This window comes from Odocoileus virginianus, chromosome 15 (assembly GCF_023699985.2).
Source record: "Odocoileus virginianus isolate 20LAN1187 ecotype Illinois chromosome 15, Ovbor_1.2, whole genome shotgun sequence".
In the NCBI taxonomy this organism is placed as follows: domain Eukaryota; kingdom Metazoa; phylum Chordata; class Mammalia; order Artiodactyla; family Cervidae; genus Odocoileus; species Odocoileus virginianus.
The window spans coordinates 32,580,853-32,608,446 of NC_069688.1; the positions used below are offsets into that span (position 1 = coordinate 32,580,853).

Consider the following 27,594-nt stretch of genomic DNA (forward strand, 5'->3'; position numbering starts at 1 on the left):
CGCTAGTTTAACAACCTTGAGATCAGCAGTATATGAGTAAAGAAGACCACATGCATTTAGTGACTCTGAGTACATGGTTCGATAAATACATCTCGGTCGTTACTATGTACCAGCACGTGGGCAGCAGTGGGACACATGTGACAGTGGAGAGCCTGACGGGAAAGATTCTTATTCTTGTGGAGCTGGCACTGTGTTAGCCCACACACATTACAGCTTCTGTGTAATGCTTACGCTTCAGTTGGGGCAAAATTCTGATTTTCCAAGATTACTAGCAGAGCAGCAGACCCACGTTTCTGCTGGGTGAACTTCCTCTCGGAATGTTCCCTGGCTGGAACTTCTGCAAGGGGTTCTGGGAAACAGTTTTAGCACCCGAGACCACTGTTAGGGTTCAGCAGTACAGACCTTGGCTCATAAGAGGTCCCTCTGATTTCTCTAAACTCCACTAGAATGTGTGTGAGCTCACCTGACCCCAGTCACCTTAGTGCTTTGGGATTGAGGAGAGTATTGAACAACTGAAAACATTGTGGGCAGGAAAGAAAATTTTAACTGTCCTCTTTTGTTTAATTCTATACTTTTCATCACTTCTCTAAATCCCAAGTGCTCCCCCAAAAATAATAATAATAAAATAGCACTAATACTACCATGATTTCCTCCCTCTAGGACATCCTTTCTGGGATCAGTGACTCAACTTCCTGCCCTGAAATGGTGCCCCCAGCCATTGGTGACTCAGGTTGAAGCCTGAATTCATCTTTGATGTCTGCTGTTCTTTCACACCCCACTTGTAGATATCGTAACTCAAAATTCTACTGCTTTTTAAAATTAATTTTTAAATCATTTTTAAAAGTCTTTGTTGAATTCATTACAATATTGCTTCTGTCTTAATGTTTTGATTTTTCTGGCCACGAAGCTTGTGAGATATTAGCTCCCCAACCAGGGATTGAACTTGCACCCCTTACATCAGGAGGTAAAGTCTTAACCGCTGGGCCACCGAGGACGTCCCTAGAATTCTACTACTTCTTACTATGCCCTTACCTCCACCCTAGAGTAATGCATCCCCGCTTCCTGTTTTGACTGCCCTGGTGGTGTGCTGGCTCTTACCATTGCTCCTTACTTACTCCCCACTCCCAGTTCATTGCCCACAGAGTGACCAGAGGGAATCTTTGCATATATGAGATTATGCCCAGTTCATCCCTTACTCAAAACTGTCCCCGTTGAGAATAAAATCAGGAGACCTCACCAAAGCCTGGAAGGCCCTGTGTGATCTGGCCCTTGCCTTCCCTTTTGGACCTCATTTCCTAGGTTCACTTTTCTTGCCTTCCCTGCCCTGACGCCAACCTTCCTGACATTTCTCAATTTTCCTTGACACTTCTGTATGTTCCAGGATCACCTCTTGAGAGAGACCTGTTTCTTACCACCTTAACTGCAATAGCACCATCCTTCCAGTAGGGGGCCCTGTCTACCCTCATATATTGGTTTAGGTGCGTTGTCTTCCTCCCATAGGAGTGGTAAGCTCCTCTAAGTCAGAAGATACTTTTCTTCCCTACAGCTCCAATACCCAGAGTAGGGTCAGGCATATGATGGTGCTCAGTAACTACTTCATAAAGGAAAGAAGTAAAAGGCATGAGAATGATCAATATGAAAGCCTTTAAGTTTCTTCCAACTCCAGTCTATGAGTCTGTGAAAGGCTCAACAGCCTGGATCACCAAAATGCCATTTGGAACCAGTTGGAGTATCAAAATTTAGGTGATGCTTCCTTTTTGAAATTGGATTGACTTTTCTCTCCTCCCCCGCCTGCCCTTTAAAAAATATATTTATTTATTTATTTGGATGTGACAGGTCTTAGTTGTGGCATATGGGGTCTAGTTCCCCGCCTGACCTAGGATCAAACCCAGGCCCCGTGCATTGAGAATGCAGAGTCTTAGCCACTGGACCACCAAGGAGGTCCTCAGAAGACTTCTCTCTCCTTGATTCCTCCATGTGTAGGCAGTTGACCACAGAGCCAGGTGGTCAGTCACGACACTGTGAGAAACGGCAGGACTATAAAAGTCATCATAGCACTCCTCTGATTTCTGTCTGTAATAGCAGCCTCCTCATTCATCTGGATGCTGTTTAGTCACCAAGTCATGTCCGACTCTTCGCGACTCCATGGACTGTATCCCTCCAAGACCCTCTGTCCGTGGGATTTCCGTGGGCTGCCATTTCCTTCTCCAGGGGATTTTCCTGACCCAGGGATCAAACCCGCGTCTCCTGCTTGGCAGGCAGAGTCTTTACCACTGAGCCACCAGGGAAGCCCATCTACGTGGTTATTGGACTCTTTAAAAAATCTTGGCTTTATCCAGTGGTCTTGGTCTGATTTACTTACTCTTATTACTTACTCCCTAAGTCCAGGTTAAATATACCCTACTCACTGACGGCTCCCTGATACCCAGACTAGATTAGCTCACCCAGTCTGGGCGCTCATATTTGCCCTTTCGGAACATTGACGCACCTGTAAACATTGATCGTCATCTGCCTTGCATATCGGTCTGAAAGCTCCAGGAGTGACCCTGACTGTCTTGTTCCTCAGTATCCCCAGAGTGAATAGCAAAGTCACAAGGATACAGTCAGTGCTCAAAAATGTTTGTTAAATTAACAGTTGGATTTTTATGATAAGCAACAAAAAGTAACAATATAAATTGCCCCAAAAAAAGAGATAGAATTGATGATTGTTGACTCCTTATCACTCCCCTGACTCACTCTTGTTTAGACACTGTATTTTGTGGTCAGCAGGAGGTGTTTGGTGAGGAGGCTGCCCAGGCATTTGCTCCTGTAAAATATCTAATGCTTGTCAAGAGTTTTTGGAACCACAGACTTGAATGGTTCCGTAAAAACCATCCAGGGATGGCAGGAAGTCAGATTTTGTTCCTAAATTCCTTGGTGTACATATCATGATCTTTTCCAGAATATATTTTATCAGGAAATTCTCTTATATAATTTCCCCTAATCTCTCTCCTATAGTCTAAGACTTTTATTTTCTTACAAAGGAAGATAAAGCACAACGAAGGTATAGTAGTAAGAATTAGGAAATTTTCCTTTCTATCATTGGAAACAATAAAAAATAACAACAGCAAAAACACCTATGGTCTCAGGGTTTGATAGAACAACTTGAACAGCCAAGCATGTAAGAGGTGAAATGTTGACAGGTATAATTGTTCATATCACATAGTGTGAAATGCACAGACTATTATAAGAGTTTTGTAATTTACCCATTCGGAGCTGATGGGATAACATTCTGATTGGGCTTCTGTATCCACACTTTGATATGTCAGATGCATTCATGAAAAGGTTGAAGTTGGGAGTTCTTAGATGAGAGCATCTTTGTTTGTTTGTTTGTAAAGAAATCGGGCCATGCACACTGGAATAAAACCCTCCCTCTGACTGACTAGCACTAATGATGGACCAGCCAACCTCTCAGGACCGAAGTTCTTATTTGCCCTATCAACACCTCAGCAGAATGTTCCAGCTTGTGAAACCACAGCCCAAATAATGAGGAACAGAAAGGGAGATGATATCTACAATCTGCTGGTGGAAGGGATTTGGATAATCTGAATTGTGTTTCATTTTTTAACCAGCCTTTTTTTCTGGTTGGGGGTGCCCCCCTCTGCACTGGGTAGCATGTGGTGTCTTAGTTTCCCGATCAGGAATCGAACCCAAGCTCCCTGTGTTGGAAAGTGGAGTCTTAACCACTGGACAACCAGGACGGTCCCCTAGTTTGCCTAAAAAAATGCAATATTCATTGTCGAGTTGAAGACTTGTATAAAGCGCTAGATTCCTGCTATTTGGAGGCCAGTTAGCCACACAAGTCCCATTATGTGTTTTCTGAATGAAATTTCAAGACCAAGATCTGATAGTAGACTATTTGAAGGCAGGGCTGTCCTAGAAGCCTGGGACTTAGACTTACCACTGCTTAGCTCTCCACCTTGAACTACACCAGTGCCCAGAAATTAAGAAAGGAGTTGGAAAGGAAATCTAAAGCCATGAGTTGATTTCTCAAAAACATGTTGAGTTCCAGTCACAAGGCCAATTGCTACTGTAAAAAATTACTGCAGACTTAGTGACTTAAAATGACACAAATTTATTATCTTAGAGTTGTAGGGATTAGAAGTCTAAAATGTGTCCTTGGGGGCAGAAATCAAGGTGGAGCCATGTTCCTTCTGGAGGGTGTGGGAAAGAATCCATTCCTTTGCCTTTTCCACCATGTAGAAGCTCAGTTCTTTGGCTCGTGGCCACATCACCCCGGCGTCTGCTTCTGTTATCATGTCTCTCCCCTCTCTGGCTCCTGTCTCCCTCTTTCACTTATAAGGACCCACATGATTAGATTGGACCCACATGGATAATGTCAGATACTCTACCATCTCAAGATCCTTAATGGAATCACATTTGCAGTGTCCCTTTTGTCATATAAGGTAACAAACTCACAGGTCCCAGAGATGAGGACGTGGACCTCTTTGGCCGAAAGGGCATCATTCTGCCTATTACCGCAGACAGACACAATTACTTGAGAGTGTGTGTGTGTGTCCCTTGCCTCCTTTTTCATGGCTACCATGACCTGCACGCTCTTGCTAAGCTTCCTCAGGTTCCCATTCCCCCACCTCTCTTTCCTCTTCCTCGTACAGATTTTATTGAGGCTTCAGATCACCACCCACCTCCACAACCTCCTGCACTCACTTCCTTGCCAGGCAGCCACCCGGAGTCAAATCAATACTGGTGTGGTTCTCATCAGTTCTCCCCATCAAATGTATCTCTTCCCCCCACTTCTACCTGGCACATGATGGAAGCCAGTTCACGTGTGGACCCTTGGTGGGTGGGAAAGTTCCTGTGATTACTTCTGGCCAAAGATTTGTCAGTAACTCTAGGCTGAGCATCTCATTGTTGCTCTGAGACCTTCCAGCACATCTCTTTCCCCTCTGATACAGTGATCAGCAGTTTTCAAAATAGATGGACTTGCAATTGATATGAGAATAAGCAGGAAATAAACGTCATTGTAGCCACTGATATTTTGGGCCTACTTGTTTCTGCAGCATGGAACCTAACACACCCTGACTGATGCATTTGGCGAAGATTAAAGTAAGGTAAAGAGAGGCATGAACAGCACAGGTTGCTCCTAACTGTTTCTCCCCATTCACCTGTCTCTACTCAGAAGACACTTAGGTTTCCCTGTTCCTGAAAAAAATGCCCGTTAACCCCACCTTTGGGCTGTTGAATTTCTTTTTCAAGGAGGTAGAGAATTTAGTTCCTGAAGGGTATAGGAAAGTGTGCCCAGAGACTTACCTTTAATCAGTGGTGGACTGTGTCTGCTATCATCAGTTAAAGTGAAAAAAGACCTGCAAGTCTGGTGCCTGGGGGTGCTGGAGGAGTATAGGGGGGTGCTGTGGCATTTAGCAATAATCATTCCCTTTATTTCTTACACTGAACTCTTCAAAGGGAGGTGTGCTTATTCCAGGGCAGGCAGAGTGTGGAGAGAGTTGGAGAATTTGATAGAAATCACAGTAGCAAGGGAAGCATGCAGGACCCTACCCCCACAGCAGGAAAAGAAAGGGATTGAAAGGAATCTACGCCAGGCTGCCCTGGTGGCTCAGGTGGCAAAGAGTCCACCTGCAACACAGAAGACCTGGGTTCAATCCCTGGGTTGGGAAGATCCCCTGGAGAAAAGAATGGCTACCTACTCTAGTATTCTTGCCTGGAGAATTCCATGGACAGAGGAGCCAGTGGGCTACAGTCCATGGGGTCTCAAAGAGTCAGACACGACTGAGTGACTTACCCTAACCAACTCTATGCCAGCCTACCCAGGGCCCAGGGTGTCTTTCCTGGGGGCACTCACACCCGAGGCTCCTTGTTTTGTAGTGTTTTGATGCCCACGCTCAGCCCTGCTGGACCCTCGCCTTAGACCAGTGATTAAGCTGAGGCATACGTCCCCCAGGCTCCCCTGGTGGCTCAGTGGTAAAAATTCCACCTGTCAATACTGGAGATGCAAGTTTGATCCCTAGATCGGAAAGATCCCCTGGGGAAGGAAATAGCAACCTGCTCCAATATTGGGGAAATGTCGTGGACGGAGGAGCCTGGCAAGCTTCAGTCCACGGGTTCGCAAAAGCGTTGGACAGGACTTAGTGACTAAAACAACAGTAGCATAGGTCCCACCAGCCAAAGACGGAACTCCAGCCCAGCATCAGGGGTGCAGCACGGGAGGTGGATGCTTGCCATGAACCTGGAACATAAGATGCATGTATCACAGAAACATTATTGTAACCAGGCTAATCATTGCCGGAGTTTCCCTATAACCACGGTTAGAGCATCTAACTCTTCAGGCTGCTCATCAGTGACACGGGTTCCTATAGGCGAGCCTCAGAACCCATCACCCAACAGAGAGCACTGTTTCTATGGAAACCTGCAATCCATGACCCAAATACCCAGGTTAAAATGTTGCTGTTCTATTTAACTCAATGCGTGGGTCAGTCAGGGATTGCCAATACTAGATGAAAATGGAAGTGCTTTTTTAAACTTGTGGATTTTTTTTTTTTCATTCTGCCTTTCCATTCCTGTCAGCGGGCACAAAGGAGGCCCCTCTATTCTAAAGTGTCTGTGTTTAGATGGAGACTACTGTTAGGGCAAGGTCAGCCCAGAGGAAGACGGAAATCCTTTTCCAGCGTTGTTCATTTGCTTTTCCTTTTATTTCTTGAAACCCTGCAGGGCGAGCCCTGCTGAGACTTACAGACAAAAAGCTTGAGCGAATGGGGATCGCCCAGGAGAACCTCCGGCAGCTCATCTTGCAACAGGTGCTCCAGCTGAAGGTGCGCGAAGAAGTCAGAAACCTACAGTTACTCACGCAAGGTACCCTGCGGCTGCCTAGTGGGTGGATGTGAGGGGAGGCGGGAGGAAAGAAACCCTTACCATCAGGGCAGAAGGGAGCGGGGCAAAAACTGGATTGTTTTGTTTTGGAGTTTTGGAGGGGTTTTTTTGGCAGAATTTCTTTCATTTTTTTTTTTAAATATATAGATTTAAAGGTCACTTCCCTCCTAAAACTTCTCTTTTTTATAGCTCACTAGGGGGAAGGAGGTACAGATGATTAATGGATAAACAATTATCTGAACTAATTTCAAGGTCATCCTTCACATCCAGCTATAGAGGTTGTACACTGCACAAGTCCCAGAGAGTACCTGTAACATAGATCAGGATGCCGGTGCACCCCTAGAGTTGCACAGTGTGCAGCTTGCACGACTGTCCAGGGCAGCCCAGCTATTTTAGTCTAACTAGCCTTTCTGCAGGGGCCTTGGAATTTGAGTGATACTGTGGTTCATACGGCCATGATATAAGTGGGATTTTTATTGTGTTTTGCTTTACTTCGCTTTTCACTGACTAATGGGAGAAAAACATTTTAGAGGTATGTCTCTGTCCATGTGCATGTATATATATATCAATATATATGTATATATACATGTGGGGACTTCCCAGGTGGCTCAGTGGTAAAGAATATGCCTGCCAGTGCAGGAGATGCAGTTTCCATCCCTGGGTCGGGAAGATCCCCTGGAGAAGGAAATGGCAAACCTACTCCAGTATTCTTGGAATTTGAGTGATACTGTGGTTCATACGGCCATGATATAAGTGGGATTTTTATTGTGTTTTGCTTTACTTCGCTTTTCACTGACTAATGGGAGAAAAACATTTTAGAGGTATGTCTCTGTCCATGTGCGTGTATATATATATCAATATATATGTGTGTATATATACATGTGGGGACTTCCCAGGTGGCTCAGTGGTAAAGAATATGCCTGCCAGTGCAGGAGATGCAGTTTCCATCCCTGGGTCGGGAAGATCCCCTGGAGAAGGAAATGGCAAACCTACTCCAGTATTCTTGCCTGGGAAATCCTAAGGACAGAGGAACCTGACAGGCTACAGACCATGGGGGTCCCAAAAGACTCAGACATGAGTTAGCAACTAAACAACAACAACACATATATATGTACATACATATGTATGTATACACACACTTTCTAGGAATTTTGCAAACCCTATTTATCATCTCGAAAAGCAAATAGAATAAAATTTTAAATAGACTATGGAGAATTTAAAATTGGAATATTGCAACCATATAGTTCTAAAGAAGAATCATTAATAATTCAATTTGTTGAAAACGTTTAAAAGCCCTGTAATTGGAAGTGACAGAATAAAGTTGAATCTTGAAGAAAACTTTAAGGCACACTATATGTAAGTTATATGTCTAGGTAAGACCTGGTTGCTATCAACTGCTGTCAGCTATAACCCTGTTTTATTTTAATGCTCATTGTATACCATTTTGGATGAAAGGATGATAAAATATGTATTTTTGAGAGCCTTGGGTATTTTTCAATCTGTAGAATATTGTAATTGCATGCATACTGATATTGAAAGAAATCTGGGTCAGCCAAGTTTCGTGTTATTGCATTTAGATTAACCCAGTAATAGTCTGTTTGCCTAGAGGAAGTAAAGTACTGTCTGAAAGATGACCGTTCTAGAAAGATAGATACAGACTTCAAGTGATATGGAAATAAATTGGTTTTTTTGGTGTACATTATCTGCTTTGGTCTCCAGAGACTTTCAATGGTAAATTTATAGTTAACAGGTACACTAAGTGACTTAAATGTGAATCCAACTTAGTGATATACTTTTAAGTTTCTCTTAAGAAGTACAGAGAGATTCAAAGATTTATCACAGGAATATCCATTGCAGTGCTAGGTATAAAACTGAGAAATTAAAAACAACCTAGAAGTTCAGCAATACAGGGAGAACCAGATAATTCTATGTAAATTGAGAAGATACAATATAATGTAGTCACTGGAATTATATCTTCAAGGAATATATGACAACATGGGAAAGTACTCAAAGTAATAGGAAGAAGTGGGAAAGGTCACATATAAAATTTCATTTACAATATGAGCCCAGTTTTATAAAAACATATTTTTATATGCACATAGGAAAAGAGTTGAAAATGGCTTAGCCAGTATTTTGATAATGATTCTCCATGGGGAGTAACACTGTGGGTGATTTTGTTTTCTTTTTATTTTTCTAAATTTTTCAAATCTTCAAGTATAAATCCGTATTAAATTTATAATCAGGAAACATACTCACATCATTTAAACTTCAGTCACAGGTGTCATCCTGCCCGGTTCTGTTTAGCATCTGGAGTTTCCTCTGCCCTGTTGTTTTCCTCCTGTGGTGATACGTAGAATGAGACCTGAACTCATCACGTGTGCCTTTGGACTTTTTTTTTTTTTTTTGCCTCTGCTACTGACAGTCTGTCGTGTGTTTGCTTTGCAAAATCATTTTCTACAGCTTTCATTGCCCTAGATTCATAATATATAAGATTTTTCCTGAGATAGTACTCAACTCTATTAAGCTAAATATATGTTTGTGTTCTGGGAAGGTAATGCAAAGTTCAGCCTTTTCGATTCAGTTGTTGTCATTTTCTTTCACTTTGAAAAGCAGTGCCTTTAGAATTCTTTCATTCCATTCCCTTTAGAAGAAGAGATCATGTTCTCTAGCTGTTGGATATTTTGTCTGCACTATTACTTTTTTTATTGCTTGTCCTTTCCATGTTAATGTCCAAACTCATTTTATGTCAGATGGCCTTTGAAAATCCATACCTTATTGAAAGGATGATTTCTTAAAAAAAAAAAAAAAAGGAAAACAGAAATTGACAAGTCATTTTATGACTCTCAAATCAGCTAGAGTTGCCTTAAAACATTTTGGGTCTAGGTTTGCTATAATTAGAATTGTAACTCCATTCCACCCAGGTGAACTGAGTGACTTAACTTATATAAAAATATACCAGGCAAGTGATAATGTGATTCAGTATTGAATATTTGATCCCTCATCTCTGAAAATATTCATCACTGGAAATAATATGCTAGATAGGTATAAACAGATGTCTTAGAACGTTCCTTCATTTGGGGATATCCCTGCACTTGCCCCTGAAAGAGTGTAACTCACCTCTCCAGTCTCTAGAGATACACTGTCTTTCTCAGCTCACATGGGACTATGATTCTAGTGTAATGCAATTCATTTCTGTTTTTAAGAACTATTTTCCTGCTAACACATTTAAATGAGGATTGTTGCCTTCAAAGGAGCCAGTTTGTGAGGATGGGGACTTAATTCACAACTGATTAAGTTTCTTCTGTGTTTCCTTCATGCTTTGGAAGGCAATTTCAAAACATAAGCTTTAACTGAGTAGCAAAAGTTTAGGAAGAACCTGAGTGTCCACCATTAGGAGGCCAGATAAATAAGTTGTGGTACATCCGGGCAATGTTGTGTACTCAGAAGTTATAAACATGAGGATGAGAACTAATAATATGGAAGGATCTGGAGATGCTGAATGAAGTAGAAAAAGCAAGGTGCAGAACAAGGTGGAGAGGATGCTGCCTTTGCAAATGAAAGAGGGAGAACTATGCATACGTGCTTTATGTACATAAGGAAATGATACAAGAGAAACTAATACAGACTCTTAACTGTGGGACGGGGAAGAAGGGAGATAGAGGACTTATGCTTTTTAAATCATTTTGTGTCTTGAAATATGTTCATATTAACTGTTTAAAGAATAAAATATTTAAAAAGAAACAAGGAGAAAGCGTGAATTGTAGCATCACACAGGCCTGAATTTTAAATCTTGGCCCCAACACTTACTGGTGTGTTATTTCATGGTCTGTCTGTGTTCCAATTTCCTGATCTCTGAAAAGTGAGCTCAGTAAATCTACTCACCTCATAGGGTGTTATGAGAATTAAATGAGCTCAAATATATACGTCACTCAGTGCAGTGTGACAGTAAGTACAGCACAGAGTTAGCGGTCAGTAATAGAAGCCACAAAATTAAATCAACCTCCTTAATTTATATCAAAGCTTTATTTTTATACAATCCTTTATTGAGATGTAAATTCACAGAATATACAGTTTAAGTAGTTACTTAAACTGTAAATTCAATGATTTTTTAGTATAGTCACAGAGTTGTATACCCATCACCACAATTAATTTTGAAACATTTTCATCACCCCAGAAAGAAACCCAATACCCACTAACAGTCATTCCCCATTTCTTCCCAACGCTCCCCAGCCACCAGCTTTTAAAAACCATTAATCTACTTTTCATTTGCCTATTCTAGACCTTGCCTATGAATGGAATGATTCAATACGTGGTCTTTTGCAATTGGCTACTTTCACTTAGAATAATGTTCCTAAGGTTCACTCATGTTGTAAGCATGTGTCAGTATTTCATTTTTTTTTATTGCCAAATTGTATTTCATCGTATGAATGTACCACATTTGATTTATTTATTCATTCATCAGTTGGACACTTGGATTGTTTATCAATCTTGCATATTTTCTATAATATTGTTTTGAACATTCTTGTACAATATTTTGTATGGACCTGTTTTCATTTCTCTTGGGTATATACCTGGGCTTGGGATTTTAAGAGTCATAAGGTAACTCCATGTGTAACCATTACGGGAGTTGCCAGACTGTTTTCCAGAGCAAGCTCTACCCTTTTATATTCCCACAGCAGTCTATGAGGGTCTCAGTTTCTCCACATAGTTGCCAACACTTATTATTGTATGTCTTTTTTATTATAAACCATTCTAATATGTGTAAAGTGGAATGTCACTGTGATATTGATTTGTATTTCCCTACCAGTCAATGATATTGAACACCTTTTCAAGTGCTTACTGGCCATTTGTGTATCTTCTCTGGGTAAACATCTATTATAGATCCTTTACTTATTTTATAATTGGGTTATTTGTTTTTTCCAAGCTTTATCTTGGACCCACCATGTTTCTCCATGCTTGATTACCCACTTTATTTACAAGATCTAAAGCTAAATATTGGACTGCCATTTCTAAAGAGGAACCCAATTCTCTAAGGATGAAGTGTTACCCCACTAAAGGCATTCAAAAGAACTTGCCACAAATTTGGAAATCAACTCCAAAATGAAACAAATGAATGGACTCTAAAGATTTCCTCTCAAGGAAGCAATATCCTTTGGATGTAGAAATTATACACAAATCAGTTACTTCAGTTTGTAATCAGACCTCCAAATTAGATACATCCATCTGAAAGCTCATTCTACCGTGTTTCTAGAGGAAGTAAACTAATAGATAATTAAGGCTAATTTTCTAACTTTTAACTGATGTTTTAAAATTTGTCTTAAACTTTTCTTCTACACCAGTCATTGTCACTTAGCCACCAGCAGCCCCATGACAGTGATATGGCCAAAATTGTCATAAATAGACCAGGAGAGCTCCGGCCTGTCACTGTAGGTTATCTGAACACAAGAGAGATGAAGTTTCTACCCTCCTTTTTCTTGCTGTCTCTCTTCTGGATGCTGACCAAAGACAAAAACTGAAAGGTGCTTTAAAAATGTGTATGATGGACTCATAGTAAATACATCCATTTATGGGCGCTGTCAATGAATTGTGACAAAAATTCCTGAAGCAGCTCATTATCTAAAGCCAAAACCATCTTTCAGCTAAAATGCTGGTCTCTAATTGCCCTGGCTTTACTCACAATGGCCCTGTAACTACCTGACATTTTGGCCCTGCTTTACTCTTGTTCCCTTTGGTGCCTTTTTTTTTTTTTTAAATATGGAACGCTTCACGAATTGCCTTTGAGGTGCTTCCTTCCCTCCTGCAGCCTTTTGGTCTTCTGTGTCCTGTCTGTTGGAGTGGCCAGGCTGTTTATCTGATGGTCTTGCTTGCTTCCATGTTCCTACTGGAAACTCAGCCATGTCAGGGCACCTGCAGCTGTCTTTTGTGAAATGCAGTACAGAGCAGGAAATAACATGATTATACTTTCCTTCTGCTCGATTCATGAGAGACAAGGGAAAAAAAGGTGCTTTATGTAATACACAGAGTGGTGCAAATTATTCTGGGATCCACCAAATTAATCCCTAATCAAACTTATGGGGGGCATCCTTAGCTCTTTATTACAGGATATTTCTAGGAAGAAAAACACCCAGGGATACTAAAAACTGTTTTTCATATAGCTGATGAGTTTTAAATATTTAGTATATGCAAAGCAATGTGCTAATTGTCACATCAACCCTTGACATTTACCCTAGCATAATTAGTATTGTTGTTAGCTTCAATTTACTTATGGGGAAACTGAGGTCAGAGAATATAAATAATAGATACAGTATCGGACAGCTAGCAAAAAGCCTAGTACAGGTCTGTCTGACTTCACAGCAAACTGTATCCATTACACAGTATCACCTCTGATCTGTCCAGTGAGTTATTCCTATTTCACAGCAATGGTATGAGGATTGTATGAGAGTTTATGTGAAAACTATATAGCACAGTTCATGGTGGTAGTCTATGAAAGTGGGTTGGCAGACTTATTCTGTGAAGAGCTAGATAGTAAGTATATTAGTCTTTACAGGCCACAGAATGTCTGTTGTAAACCCCCCTCCCCCACCCATCATGGGAGAGCAACCACAGACAGTCTGAAGTGAATGGGGCAGAGTAGTGCACCAATAAAACTTTATTTACAAGCACAGTTTCTAGTTCATAGTTTGTAGACCCTTGCTTCACAAGGTCAAAAGTGTAAACTTTTAACATCATAATCAAGATTACTGTTTTATTCGTAATATCTTCCCCCTTGGAGCTGTAATTGCTTCCCTCAACCCCAGAACATTGTAGTACGGAACCACTCCTGCAGTGCCCTTTCCAGTGTCTTTCTTGGCTGCAAATACATGGATAGTATAAAAATGTAACAGTAACTGTGAAGGTTGGGTAAATTTAAGCAGTAGAAAGCAATGCTCCAGCTGGAGGATAAGGCAAATGAAGACAGTAAATGCTGCCAGTCTTCAAAGGCCTTTTTAATTAGTGCCTGCAAAATGAAAAAAAAAAAAAATAAGAGTATGATTGTTTACCAAGGCCAGTTATAGCTCATTAAACATTAGTGTTTCCCAAAGGGCTTTTTCCACATTGTCAAAAATATATGTGTCAAATTTTAGTTGAGAATTACATGACCAGATGGACTTGCCCAAAGCTCCATCTTATGGAACAACACAAATTAGAAACACTGCTCCCTAAGCCAAGAAGACTTTTCAGAACCATGTGTACAGACTGAGTATTTTAGTCCAGTCACCCCCACAACGATACTTTAGCAACTAAAGTAGGCCATCTGAATTGGAATAGGCCATCTGGTCCACCACCTTGCTTAAAGAAAGGAGTCTTTGTAGAGCACATCAGTAGACTTTTTGAGAAAATTTCCAATCTCATTTTAGAATTTTGGGCACCAAGACCCAAAGAGGGGTAGAGAATGGTCTTTGGTTACCCAGCTAGTCAGTGGCAAAACTGAAACTAGATCCCAGTTCTCTTAATTCCCAGGCTGGTGTTCTTTTTTCTCATTGTTTCTAATAAGGTATAATTTACATACAGTAAAAACACCATTTTTAATGTACAGTTCTGCAAGTTTTAGTGAATGCATATGGTTGTATAACAACCACCACCACAGTCAAAATACAACAGTTTTCTAACTCCAGAAAATACTCTCCCTGCTATCCCTATGTCGTCAGCACTTCTCATTACCTCCAGCGTCTGGAAGCCACTGACAGGTTTTCTGTTCTTAGTTTTGCCCTTTCCAGAATGTCATATCATGGGACTCATAAAGTCTGGCTTCTTCCACTTGCTATAATACACTGAACCTTACCAGAGCTGAGGGTGTGTGTCACTTGTTCATTCAGGCTCACTTTTTAGCATTGAGTTGGATGGACATACCACAGTTATTTATCCATCCCCCAGTTGAAGGACATCTAGATTGTTTCCAATTGGGGCAAATACTAATAACACTACTAAAAGCATTCACAGTGACTTCTCTGGCAGTCCAGTGGTTAAGAGTTCACCTTCTAAGGCAGAGGGTGTGGGTTCGATCCCTGGTCGGGGAACTAAGATCCCATCTGCCTTGCAGTGCAGAAAACCAAAACATACCAGCGGAAGTAATGTTGTAACACATTCAATAAAGACTTTAAAAACAGTCCACATCAAGATAAAACCTTTAAAAAGGATAAATAGAAGCGTGCACATACAGGTTTTTGTATAAACATTAGTTTTCATTCATTAGAGAAGTACCTAGAAGTGAGATTGCTGGGTTGCCTACAACACGTTTAACTTGGTAAGAACTGATAGGCCAGTATTCTTAGGATAATAAAACCAGAACAACAGCAGTAGAGACTGACTTTAACACATATAAAATATTGGAGGTTTTCTGAAAGTCACTGCATCTCTGCAGATGTCCTCCCTAGCACTTCCTGGAGCCACTATTACCATAAGAGGGCCTGCTTTCCTGGGAGTTTCTAATAAATTGTCTCAAGGTAGGTTTAGGTCAAATGTGTTTACAGTTCACTTATTAATTCAATTTAAAAATTCTAGCATCTCTGTGCAGGCAGTAGGGTATGGTTTTCCCCAGTTGTCCCTGAGAAAAGCTTCCTTTGCCTCTTTACTAAGGAATAAAATCCAGTAATAGAGAAGAGAAAATGTGAGCCAGTCAGATTCCTTGTTATGTGTACATGAGCTATGTTTGGTGGCTCTTTCTAGTATCTCTCAGTTTATACTCTTTAATTTCCAGGCTTCTCCATGTCTAATTTCAGCTGTGTCACTGGTGTTATAAACCTGATGCTCACATGTCAGGTCTCCTCATAATGGGCTCTTCTGTATCATCGTTGGATAGCATTAAGTTTTTCCTCCTTAGTGCTCATCTCTTCCATGAGCATGGCACTGACCCCCTTGGTTCTCCCCTTTGGTTTCTAATGGATCCTTCTCAGGTGGGGGGCTTGCCACCTTCCTCTACCGCCCCCCAAATGTTGATGCCCCCTGGAGGTAGGTCCTCTTGGTTCTTCTCGTTTTGCCTGCTGTCTAGAGAGCCTTGCCCACTCCCATTGCTGTAACCATCGTCTATTTCAAAGTTACTTTCAAATACATCTTAGACCTCTATGAAGCTTCAGTTCCTTACATTAATATCCTTAAGACTTGTGAACCTCTGATGAGGAGTCCACTGACATCTCAAATTTAAAATATCCAAAGTCCACCCCATTGTCTTTCTCGCCAGGTCTCCATCCAGTTCTCCTCCCTGTATTTCTTCTCAAGGTTATTAATGCCTTATTCACGCCATCACCTAAGTGAAGAAGGCTTAGAATCACCTGTACTCCTCCTGTACCCTCGCCACTCACATGTAATCAGTGAGCAAACCCTCTGAATTCTGTTTGTAAAATGAATTTCTAGTCAGTTCCTGCCTCACCCCCATCTTTGTCGCTGTGTTAAATCACCTCCCTTTGGCTCCTTCCCAGGCTATTAGAATAACCTACTAGTTATGATTTTGCTCTCTAGTCTCTGCCCTGCCCCGTTTATTCTCCTTTAACTTCCAACTTCGGTTGCCAGAGTTAATTTAAATATATATCTGACAACATTATTTCCCTCCTAAAAAAAAATTTTTTTTTGATGACTCCCAGTTGCCTAAGGAATAAAATCCAAACTCTTTAATATTCTATAGAAATCCATTCTAAAGCATTTCATAGGTGTATTAACTTTGGGCAAGTTACTTGTAAAAATGGGGATAGAATCTATTTTACCAAGTTGTTATGAATACGGTATAATAAAAAGGACCAAGCCAGGATGAGACATCACCTCTTCTGAGAAGCCTTACCTTATCTCTCAGGCAGAACCAGTCACTCCATCCTCTTCATCTCTAAGCACATTGTTCATACTAATAATCTGTTCATTACACAGTGTCTGTTGAATATCTCTTTGTTCTCCCATCCTGTTCTTCCAAGGAGCAACAGGCTCTGTGGTGGACACTAGGGGTAAAAGGAGCACCCAGTCTAGTCATAAGGATCAGTTATGTGTGCCGTGGCAGAGATGCATAGATGTGCGGTAATGGCACAGAACTGGGACATAACCTCATCTGGGAATAGGGGGTAAAGGGAGATTTGCTGAAGGTGTAACTCTGTCAATAGAAGTTGGAAGTTAATTAAAGGAGAATGAAAGGGGCAGGGCAGAGACTAGAGAGCAAATCATAACTAGCAGGTTATTCTAATGGCCTGGAAAGGGGCCAAAGGGAGGTGATTTAACACAGTGACAGGGACGGGGGTGAGGCAGGGACTGACTGGAAAGCCATTTTACAAACAGAATTCAGAGGGTTTGCTCACTGATTACATGTGAGTGGGGAGGGGACAGGAGCAGTACAGGTGACTCTCAATCTTCTTCACTTAGGTGATGACATGAATAAGGCATTAATAACCTTGAGAAGAAATACAGGGAGAAGAGCTCAATCTTAAAGGATGAAAGTTTTGACAGATGGACATGAGCTGGCGTGAGGCAGGAGCAGAAGCGTGACCTCAGGCACCGGGGTGTGGGGTCTCTTTGTCTCCCCTGCAGATCATGGGCCACCTCAGTTATCATCTGATTTTGCTGTGCTCTCCTGTCTCCCAGCAGAGTGTCTCACAGAGCGTGAATCCTCTGTTTAAATGTGTTTTGCTGATTTAAGCATAATTGTTGCCCTTTTCTCCTTAGTTACCAGCTCTTATTTCATTTCCAATGTCATCTTCTCAAAACAGTGAATACAGTATCATTTTTTAAATGGGTTTGTAATAAAAGAGAGTTGCTACATAGCCATTTTGCATTATCCATGGGCAAAATTGCCCCAAATTGTGTTCCTTTTGCTCTCGTTGTATTGATTTGATTAGTACAGTGACAGTGGCTGTGGTTCTTAAACGTATATACTTTTGGTGAGGGCTCTTAAATACATAAGCCGCCCCCCACCACCATGTACACTGAGTTGTTTTACCTCGTATTTTCAAGTCTTCAGTGTTCTCCCCAGTGACACTCAACTGACCATAGAATGAACCCTTTCTCATAAAACCCAGCTAATTCTCCAGGGGCTCATAGCAGGTGAGGACATTGGAATGAGTAGTGTGATAGGATTGTGTGAGAATTATTCTTTTGTCCCACTGGAGTCTTCCGTTACCTCCTGTTCATTCAGTGTTATTTGATCATGCCCTACCAACAGCATGCCCTTTCCCAGCTGTCTCCAAAGACAGCCTTTCTTCAACCTGCTACCTTCTTGGGCTTTACCTTCAACATGTTTTGGGATCTTCACACCCAGTTTCACATAGTTTGCAATTAGGAATATTTCTAATTCTATCAGGTCTTCGTGCCTTCAGAGAATTTCTCCTTGGTATGAGCTTTATGTTTAGTTTCCTAAACACAGACTTCTTTGGGGGATCATTAAGCTCTCATCGGTAGGAGTTAGCATTGTGACAAGTGCATCCTAGCTAGTGTCCACTCCGTTTCATTTTCATTCTGAAGTTCATTATGGCCAGTTCATTCAAGAAAGTGTTTTGTTTGAAGCTTGAAATGGACCCTTGATTCTAGTCTGTTGTAGTCTTCGTGGCTGAAAAATATCTGCTTGTTCTGAGTATCCCGATGGCCCCTCTAACTAGTATATGGTGGAAGTGTTCACATGTCTTTCTAATATGGACATATTGTGCCAGGAATTATTCTTGTCATTACTTCTCCACAACTCCGTGTCTTATGGTATCTTTTGCGTGGTAAAGAGTTCCCATTAGGAAACCCCCACAGACTCCAAATGCTTCATGTCTGCCTCTGCAGAAATCATCAACCTTGAAATTCTTTGCCATTGACCCCTTTTGCATTAAATGTTCTAAATGAAATTAAAATATAGTTGGTGGTTCTTGTTTGGACAATTCAAATGGCCATGAGATTTCACTGTTATGTCACCTCGTGGTTTGAAGAATCTTCAGTGACTGATATTGCAATGAAGATGATATGTGGGTTTTCCACAACTGACATTGGTCCATTTCTTTGGGGGAAGGCTGGATCCTAAAGTCTGAGCTCTATGGTATTCAACTCTCATGTTGGTTTTTAGAAAGGCAGTTGAGTAGGACAATGGCATGTGGACCTGATAAGAGAAAATCAAAGCCATTGGCAAGGATACATGGAGCCGTGTTGGATTTTTTTAAGAAGAAATAGAGAAAATATGCCATCTAAATGCTTTAGGATTTCTGCCCCTAGTATTATATATGATATGTGACTTTTTCAGTGGCTTTTTTCTTTGGGGCAACCCATTCTTAGTGCCTGGAGTTAAGTTCTACACAGTGTAGACGTTCCAGATTCTCCTCACATCCGAGTTTCTACATGCTGGTTCTAGAAGGCCCCACATACATACATGTACTGTGAATGGCCCAGCCTTGTGCCCCAGCCAAGAATTAAAATCTTTTGTTCTTCTCTGAAATAGCCCCTCCATTCTTTGTATCCCTTTCTTGTTTGTTTATCCCTTTACTGTAGCAGTGATACAATCACTTAGTAATTCATCTAAAAAAAGTGTATTGAGACCCTACCATGCACCCAGCAGTTTATCTATGTGTTAGGGATACAGGGATGAATATGACATTTTTGAATGACATTTGCTTGAAGTCAAGCAAAATAGATATGAGGAGTAACAAAGGTAAATGTAGAATTCTAGGATCTTATAGGAAGGTCGTCTGATTTAGAAGGAATGTATCAGGAAAGGTTCCCAGAGTAAGTGACCTCTGAACTGAACTAGATGCTATAGTTAGCAGAGGGTGCTTATTTTCTCTTTAATCATCAAGCAAATATAAAAGTACTAAGATGATAAGAACTTTGGAGAGTTTATTTACTAACAAATCATAGATTTACTACCAAGTGTCTGCTCTGTGTCCGCCTTTACTGAGTGTTGGTGAAATTCAGTAGACACGATAGACATGGTTCTCCCATACATGGATTTTTGTGTTTTAATAAGGAAGACACTCATCAAAGAAAGAATCATAGTTACACAACAATTGATGTGAAAGGGGATGTCGGTTACATTTTGGGGAGGGAATTCCCTGACTCTGATAGATCAGGAAAACCTCCTTCAAGAAGCTGAGATCTAAAAGAGGAAGAGGAATTCACTAGGGCAAATGGGATTTGGGAAGATGTCTCAGGGAGAGGGAATAGCCTGTTCTAAGGTCAATGTTGAAGAGAAAGCTTGGTGCATTCCAGGAACATAAGGAAGGCTAGTATGACTAGAGGTGGGGAGTGAGGGAAAGGGAGGCTGAAAAGGGACCCAGGAATGAATGTGAATGCCTGTTTGTTTGCTCCCCTTGAGGAATTTCCAAGTCCCCTAAAGTTCCAAGGGACTCTCAAGGCTCTTGCGAGTCCCTTGGACTGCAAAGAGATCAAGCCCATCAATCTTAAAGGAAATCAGTCATGAACATTCATTGGAAGGACTGATGCTGAAGCTGGAACTCCAATACTTTGGCCACCTGATGCAAAGAACTGATTCATTGGAAAAGGCAACTGATTCTGGGAAAGATTGAAGGCAGGAGGAGAAGGGATGACAGAGGATGAGATGGTCGTATGGCATCACCGATTCAATGGACATGAATTTGAGTAAGCTCCGGGAATTGGTGATGGACAGGGAAGCCTGGCATGCTGCAGTCCACGGGGTCGCAAAGAGTCAGACATGACTGAGCAACTGAACTGAACTGAAGGAATATAGAGACAATGAGGAGACACTGAAGGGTTTTAGACTGGAGACTATGCTGATCAGATCTGTATATCAAAAGATGAGAAGAGGCACTGGAGAAGGACAAGACAGGGGGCCAGACATCCAGTCAGGAAGCTGTTGCATTGATCTCTGCAGGAGATGATGACATCCTGAGTGAGGGTGGTGGCAGTGGGGGTGAAGAGGAATCAACTCGAGAGACTAGAGACTTCCCCAGTAGTCCAGTGGCTAAGACTCTGTGCTCCCAGTGCAGAGGGTCCCTGGTCAAGGAAGTAGATCCCACATCCCATAACCAACAGTTTGCATGCCACAATTAAAGGTCCCACATGCTGTAACAAAGATCAAAGATCCCGTGTGCTGCAACTACAGCCCAGCATAACCAAATAAATACTATTTTTTTAAAAAGCAGCTCAAGAGACTAGGCTACCTGGGATGTAGATCAAGAACCAGTGGATGAGAGGATTCAGTAGCATCATTCTCTCTTCTGCACCTCAGTCTGCTCCCCCAAATCCATGACCTCCCTGTTGCAGAAATATCTGGGCAGGCTTCTTCTAAATGTAGATTTCTAGACCTTACCCTGAAACTGTCAAGTCAGGCTCTGCAGCCTGGGTGTTAGTATTTTAGACAGCTTCACCCCCATATGTCTCTGACACTTATGAAAGGTTGGGGCCACTGCCAAGCACTGTGTAGATTCAGCACACAGAGTGCTCCAAGCACTCCTCTCTCCTGTAGCATCAGAGTAAACCTCCCTTTGGGCTTAATGAGTCTGCTCGTCATACCCAGGTGAACTCAGAGAGAGGCATCAGCCCTTGGAGTGCAGGAGGGTATCTCACCTTAAAAGCCACATGGAATGGAGCCCATCTAACAGATCACGCAGCCTTGTAGGTGAGGTCCCCAAGATCCAAGCGGCCCTTTCTCCACAGTTCTCAGGAGACAACACCACTGCAATCCCACATCCTCTATTCCCTAGGAGAAATGAAACAAACTCTCCTGGGCAGTCAGTTCTGCAGGGCAAGACAGAAGGTAATTTACCGAGCACCTCCACTATCTCCTGCATGTGACAGGTCTCAGGGCAAAGCTATAGTGGTAGGACCTCCAGTAAAGCTATAAGAGAGGAAAAGACAAAGAAAAGTACGTGTTTCACCTCCAGCAAGAACACTTCAGGTGTTCATATTGGAAACCAGGGAGGTTTCATCACTTGGCAGTCATTTTCAAAATCATGAATACTTAATATGACCACTGGATGTTGTTTTTATTTCAAAGGCACAGGTTACCAATGTTATTACAAAGGGCAAGTCTGGAGCTAATGCTGATTGTGCACCTATTTGCACATTTGGCATTTTAAATCCCATGTTTAATCCATACAATAACTTTGCAAGATAGATATCATGAAACCCATATTACAGATAAAGAAACTGAGGCCCAGAGAGCTGCAGTGCTATACAGTCAAAACTAGCAGATGCAAGGGTTCTTCAGAGAAACAGAAGCAATAGGAGATACATGCATAGGCAGGGAAAGAGAGAGAAAAGGGGGGTGAATTGATTAACTGAGTGTCCATTAAAAATTAGCTCTCATGATTATGGGGGCCAAGATCCATAGTTAGAAAGCTGGGGACCCAGGACAGCCAGTGGTGTAGTTCCAGTCCAAATATTGGCAGGCTGAAAACCCAAGAAGGGCCAGTGTTACAGTTCAAGTGCAAAGGCAGGGTAACGACCCAGTCTCCCAGCTCAAGACAAGTCAGGCAGGACGGGCTTGCTTTTACTTGAGGGGGGGATGAACCTTTTTGTTCTGTGCAAGTCTTTGACTGATTGGTTGAGGCCCACCCACACTGGAGAGAGCAATCTGCTTTATTCCTCTACCTATTCAAATGTTAATCTCATCCAAAACACCCTCACAGACACACTCAAAATAACATTTGACAAATATCTGAGCACCCTGTGGCTCAGTCAAGCTGACACGTAAAATTAATCACCCCAGTGGGTAAGATAACTAGTTGTCTCCAAACCAATGCCCTTTCTTTCCAACCTACCTGCCTGCTGAGAAGTATCTCTTCTTTCAAAGATGCAGTTATTTTTCTTTTATAAAAAACTCTCAGTGCCAATGCACTTTTAAACATTAATGCTTGAGGCTGTTCAAATAAAAGATTTTTCTTAATAGCTTGCTTATCACACCTGGCTTATCTCCATCCCCCATTTTCCATGATTTAGGGCTGCTAGGAATGGGAGGGTGTCGTTTTGCTGGGCTGTTTCTTGCATACCTGAGATTTGGGAGCATGAAGAAATCAAATTTGTTCATCTCCCAACTTGACATCATAATGAAGCAGAGATGCCAACCCAGCATTTCCTGATGTCCCTCAAATATCCTGAGTAATCTTAATCTTATTAGATCAATGATGTGAAATTTAAATTGATTGCTAGTTGCCATTTTAATTGATTTAATTGAAATTGATTCGGCATAAAGGAGTGCACAGAAAATTATTAACAGTGACCTCAAAGTTTTCAAGTGTCTGCTTCCTAAGAGGTGATGGAGCTTTGATGTTTATATCAGAAGGCTCACTCTTTCCAGCTTATATCAGAGAAGTAAAGTGAATGTTTAGCATTAAAAACCGTGGAACACTGATGAGGTTCGTATACAGAGGGTCTGAAAATATATGAGAAGCATTTGACTATACTTTCCAGTTCATCCCATTTCTATCATGTTGGTTGGTAGTCATGAGTTCATGTTTACTATAAGCTACATATGTGGGTTTTATTACTGCTAAGTATTGGGAAATTTTATTTTTGCCATTTTGTCCCTAAAATTCAGACCACACTATGGAATGGAGGAATAGATGAGATAATAGCAGGAAAAGTCTCATTGACCTAAAATTGTTTTTGTAATTTTTAAAATTAATTGATCCTCTCTTGAGGCTTGGATATCTGTTTTGCTACACGAAGAGTTTTACTATAATAATTTTGATCTAGCAGGATTTGACCTTACTTAGGCAAAAATAAATGGCCTCTAATTCTCTGTTTCTAAAAGTTTAAATATGCATTATCTTTTCTGCTTCCTCTTCCCTTTCCCTCTTTTGTTCTCCCCAGCTTCTCTCCACTCCCCATTTCTTCACTGGAGACCCCTCTCAGCCTGCAGAAGAACCATTAGAAATTTGTTAATTAAAGACCAGTTTCTGCTTCTTTGTCAGGGAAAATCATTTGTTTTAGAGATGATTTTGTGCTTTAGTTAAACGAACGTGTCACTCAGTTAAATGAATTCATTCATATGTATTTATTTAGTTCTTTGGGCTGGACTTTCTTAGCAGGGTCTCGAGCACATCACATTTGCTCACAGAATGAACTGAAAAGTGTCTCATGTCAGTTTCAGAGGTTCACAAATGGTTACTCCTCCCCATAAAAGCTGCGTGAACAAAGCTGCGATTAGCAAATGTGCAAATGGCAGTTTCCTCAAGTTAAGGTCATCAAAGGAACCGTATTTGATTATGTTTGTGCATACACATGTGTTCTGCTAGAGCAGGACAGTGAGGTTTACCCATCACCACAGTCCCTTCAGACCTTAAGAAAGTGTCAGAGGTCATGTTTTGACCATCTGGGCATCTACTGGCCTTTTCAAAATGCTAATGGATGATGCAAAGTTTAAATTCTACCCAATGTTTCCCATCAGATTTTCAGTTAGATTACCTACTGGGTATAGACTGTGTCTAACATTATAATAGACACAGTTTATAATGGGCTTCCCAGGTGGCTCAGTGGTAAAGAATCCACCTGCCAATGCAGGAGATGTGAGTTTGATCCCTAGATGGGGGAAATCTCCTGGAGAAGGAGATGGCAATTCAGTCCAGTATTCTTGCCTGGAAACTCCCATGGACAGAGAAGCCTGGCATGCTACAGTCATGAGTTTGTAAAGAGTCAGTCATGACTTAGCATACACAAAACATTATGATAGGTGCTTTGTGATATGAAAATGGAATGAACATACTTATTCATTCACTCATTCAACAGCTTTTGTTGAGTGCCTATTATGTGTCAGACTGGGTGTTAGGACTCAGTGATGAATAATGCAGTCCTTGAAATTGGACAAGTAGGCCAGCTGCAGAAGACTCACTAGAGTCTTTCTGGCATGAGAGAATCATGTTCCCTTTCCAGAAGGCTGACGCACTGGTTCTTAGGAGTTTTCATCTGCTTTTCCAGAACACATATCAAAGGGGATAAATGTTACCTTAAATTCTTACCAGGAAGAAACAAGTACAGTTAAAGCAGTCCTCCATCTGATGGAAAGGATGGGAAAGGATGCTGATGCCCACCTGGCACTGATAGACTTTTATTTAGACTTTCTGGTGATCTCACAGCTACAGATAACGAACTCCTTAATCACCCATCCTTTGTGACAAAATCCCTATGGGTGTAAAGAGTAGCTCTGTGATTAAAAATAACTGTGTCCTTCATATTGCCATTTTCCCTGCTGTGCTACAAACAGGCTTTGACTCCATCTGGAGTTTGGAGGGCTTTGTTTTTTATCTAAAATTGTCTGAACACAAAACTGGGTTTAAAGGGCTTGACCGTTGAGTTTCCAACAGTTTAACAAGTTACCTCTTAATGGAATAGGCATAACGTTAATCTTAAAGTCATTTGTTTTCTTCTCTGCATCATAATAAGAGCTGAAATTATGACAACTCGGCAGTTTCTATTGTGAGAGACTGTTGGGCTGGGAGTCAGTCTCTTGAGTTCAGCCAGCACTGGGATTAGGAACTGCCAGTACTTGAGTTTCCGCATCCTTAAAATAGTTCCTAGTAGATAGTAAATGCTGTGACAGTACAGATAATTGAAATAATTCTTGCTTAGACTCTGGGGAGCCTATTCCATCCAAGCCCTAGGCTTAGAAAGGAAAGGTTGAGAAAGAATCGACTTCTTTGTCCCTTGATATGGGTGTAGAAAGTGTTGACTATGGCAGAAATCCTACTGCCCAGGTGGAGAGAAAAAAGTGATTGGGTGTTTAGAAAGGTAGGAGAATGACTTCAGCTTAGGAGCGCCATCCCAGACCCTGTAATGGTGCTCATAGAGTATTAGATTGGATAGACATTTACTGAGCACATGTGAGATGCTAAATACTGTACTGATTCAAGACAACCCTGCCTTCAAGGATCCTTCAGTCCAGTGACTGTTTCAAAGACTTCGACTTTTACCTTCTTAGAGTCATATTAAAATTGATCCACAGATCCAGAATCTTTAGTCTCAGGTGAGGCCAGGATGACTAGCAACAACAGCAATAATCACTATCCTTTATTATATATTTATTATGTATCAGCTCTGTTTTAAACTCTCTGTTTACATTGTCATTGTATCCTTTCAACAACTATGAGACTCTTAAGATAGAAGCTATCATTATCCCTGCTTAGTGGATAAAATAACTGAGGCACAGAGAATTGAAGAGACTTGAACCAGGTCCCAGTTTAAGAAGTGACAGGGCAAGGATTTGAACAGGCTTTCTTTGAAGCCCACTCTTAGACACCGTGCTAAGTGTGTAGTTGTAAACTCTGGCTACCCTGTGAATATATTTCATCATTCCTTTGTGCCATGCTTTATACCAGGTACTAGAGTTACAGTTCAGAATAGAGCAGAAATGGTCCCTGCCCTAGGTGATTTTATTTTATTTGTATTGGAGTATAATCACTTTATGATGTTGTCTGTGTTTCTGCTATACAACAAAGTGAATCAGCGATATGTGTATATATATATCCTCTCTGTCTTGAAACTCCCTCCCAACCCCCCACCCACTGACCTAGGTCATCATAGAGCATGAAGCCGAGCTCCCTATTTTTATACAGCAGCTTCCCGCTAGCTGTTGATTTTATATACAGTAGTTAAATATGTGAGTGCTATTCTCCCAATTCGTCCCACCCTGTCCTTACCCACCCCCGCTTGGGTCCACACATCCATTCTCTCCATCTGCTTCTCTATTCCTGCCCTACAAATAGGTTCATCAGTGCCATTTTTCTAGATTCCATATATATGTGCTAATATACGATACTTATTTTTCTCTTTCTGACGTAACTTCACTCTGTATGATAGACTGTAGGTTCATCCACATCTCCACAAATGACCAAGTTGATTTTAGAAGCTCAAAGGGAGGTGGATGTGAGAAAAGAAAGAAGGCTGCTTGTAAATACAGTCACATCTCACTTAATGCCATCCCCGGCAGCACTGATTCATTATAACTACTTCTTTCTTAAATGTTTCCTTTTAAAAAATTGTTTAGACCTATAACTATCCAGTATAGTTACTAACCTGTACCTTATCCATTCTCTGAACTCCCCCACTCAGTAGTCATCCATCCGGCTGCTGCAGCTCATCTTAGTGTACACTCAGCCCATGAGCATGGGAATACGACTCTGGAACATTTTCAACCAATCATTAATCTTTCTTCATCATCTAAGTTTACTGTGCTCCTTGCTTATGTTTATTCTGCATTGGACTCTTTCTAACATTAATGCTGTCATCTGGTGACCAGTTTTGACCATAATGGCATGAAGAAAAGACATGCAAGGGAGAGTGTTGGAACTGCAGTTAAAAAAAAAAAGTACATCATTGCGCGTATAAAAATTCAAGTTCTGTAGAGACTCACATTGACTTTTTCTAATAATGTAAATTTTTATTTTTTCAATTGGAGAATAATTGCTTTACAATATTGTGTTGGCATAAATATATATATATATATATATATATCCCTACCTATGGAGCCTGCCTCCCACCCCTCCCCTCACATTGACTTTTAAGGTTTCAAATTTGCTTTCTGTAGGGACTCAAATTTGCCTTCAAAGGACCTAATGAAAGCCAATAGGAGTATCACAAAGTTGGCCACTGGTTGTTAGAAATAGTCTATGGTGAGAACTATATGAGACTTCCTTAGATTCAGAAGCAGGCCGCCTTTGTCCAATGCCAGGGAGGCATCGCCAAGGGAGCTGCACTGCCCCCTGCAGCATTGTTCAGGTAGCACATCCCTCTCCGGGGTACAGGAAATGAGGT

The 27,594-nt window shown here is 41.3% G+C and overlaps 1 protein-coding gene across 2 annotated transcripts in view; it reads left to right on the plus strand.

Moving 5' to 3' along the window:
* SAMD12 (sterile alpha motif domain containing 12) overlaps nucleotides 1-27,594 on the plus strand; it is a 499,855-nt gene that overhangs the window by 241,091 nt on the left and 231,170 nt on the right. For both annotated transcript variants that reach the window (XM_070477229.1, XM_070477228.1), the window contains exon 4: nucleotides 6,727-6,867. In XM_070477229.1, the coding sequence (XP_070333330.1) occupies nucleotides 6,727-6,867 (141 nt within the window). The remainder of the gene's footprint in view (nucleotides 1-6,726; nucleotides 6,868-27,594) is intronic.